General features: G+C 38.1%; 1 protein-coding gene across 1 annotated transcript in view; it reads right to left on the bottom strand.

Annotated features, from left to right (window-relative positions):
* The window catches only part of LOC119591774 (sodium-dependent neutral amino acid transporter B(0)AT3-like), a 56,089-nt gene that overhangs the window by 12,789 nt on the left and 42,033 nt on the right, over positions 1 to 1,267 (bottom strand). Inside the window, exon 6 of the mRNA XM_037940520.1 lies at positions 22 to 223. Within this exon, the coding sequence (XP_037796448.1) occupies positions 22 to 223 (202 nt within the window). The remainder of the gene's footprint in view (positions 1 to 21; positions 224 to 1,267) is intronic.

Genomic DNA, 1,267 nt, shown 5'->3' on the forward strand with positions numbered 1-1,267 from the left:
AACACAGAACCGCTTCCTCACCTAAGATGGAGAAGACCACGACGCCGGCCAGGAGCGAGGTGATGCAGTTGGTGAAGGAGACGAGGATGGCGTCCCTGAGGCAGTTGTTGTTGACGGGGTTGTAGGATCCGAAGGCGATGAGGCCCCCGAAGGCGAGGCCGAGGGAGAAGAAGATCTGCGTGCCCGCCTCCAGCCACACCACCGGGTCCTCGAGCTTCTCCCACTGAGGGCAAAGGGGTGAGGGGTTGACCGAGGGGCCACTTTGGGTTATCGTTGTTAATCTTTTGTTGTTGTTGTTGTTATTGTCTTGTTGATTTTGTCTTCTTCTTACTTTAGGGGAAGATTGTTTTTTTTTTATGTTATTCTTATTTCTTACTAATTTCGTTTTTGTATGATTATCTTGTTGCTGTTGTTGGGTTAGTGATGCTACCCTCAATTCCTTGTTGTTATTCGTTGATTTTGTCTTCTCACTTTAGGGAAGGCTGTTTTTTTCTGTTATTCTTATTCATTGCTAATTTCGTTTTTGTCTGATGATTTCGTTGCCGTTGGCATCATCTGATTGTTATTTTGCTGTTGATACTACTATCCTTATAATGTCATTATCTTAGCATCTGTACCCCTGTTGATATCACTGTTATTATGATCATTATGATGGTGAAGTAGTTTACTAATAATTTCAACAATAAGCAGTTTATTCCATGGGCCTTTTCGCAATGATTTCCACTATAAAATACACTATAAAATGAAGAAACTAATAGGATACATGCTACAGCATTTGCGCCTCACTTCCAATTTTCCGCAACGTTAATTAAAGGAAATCAATATCACAATTAGGCAGGCGATAAAGGTTTAAAACTTATATGCTGAACGACATTTTTGATGTTGCTGAAGACACGAACTTGATATATATTCATATTTACTTTATCTTGCTTGAATTTACATAGGGGAAAAATATGACTTCTGTTAACTTTATTGTAATGGAAGTTCTAGAGAAGAGTCATAGGCTTTATGTTAACCATTATTGAACAATAACGGGTAAATTTCTGAGTGAAAGATACGTTGATTTTCACACAGAATGTACTTGTGCTATTGTCACACCAAGTGGCCAATTATTCTTTTTATTATAAAGGAGCTAATAACTGTTTACGAACGAAAGTGAATTACAATTGTTGGCAAATATACATCCATTAGTAACCTATGAAGATTATACGTGAATTGCATAAATGCTGACGATTATACATACATAAATAACTGCCGACGAAAGTAT

Source organism: Penaeus monodon, chromosome 29, assembly GCF_015228065.2.
Source record: "Penaeus monodon isolate SGIC_2016 chromosome 29, NSTDA_Pmon_1, whole genome shotgun sequence".
Taxonomy (NCBI): domain Eukaryota; kingdom Metazoa; phylum Arthropoda; class Malacostraca; order Decapoda; family Penaeidae; genus Penaeus; species Penaeus monodon.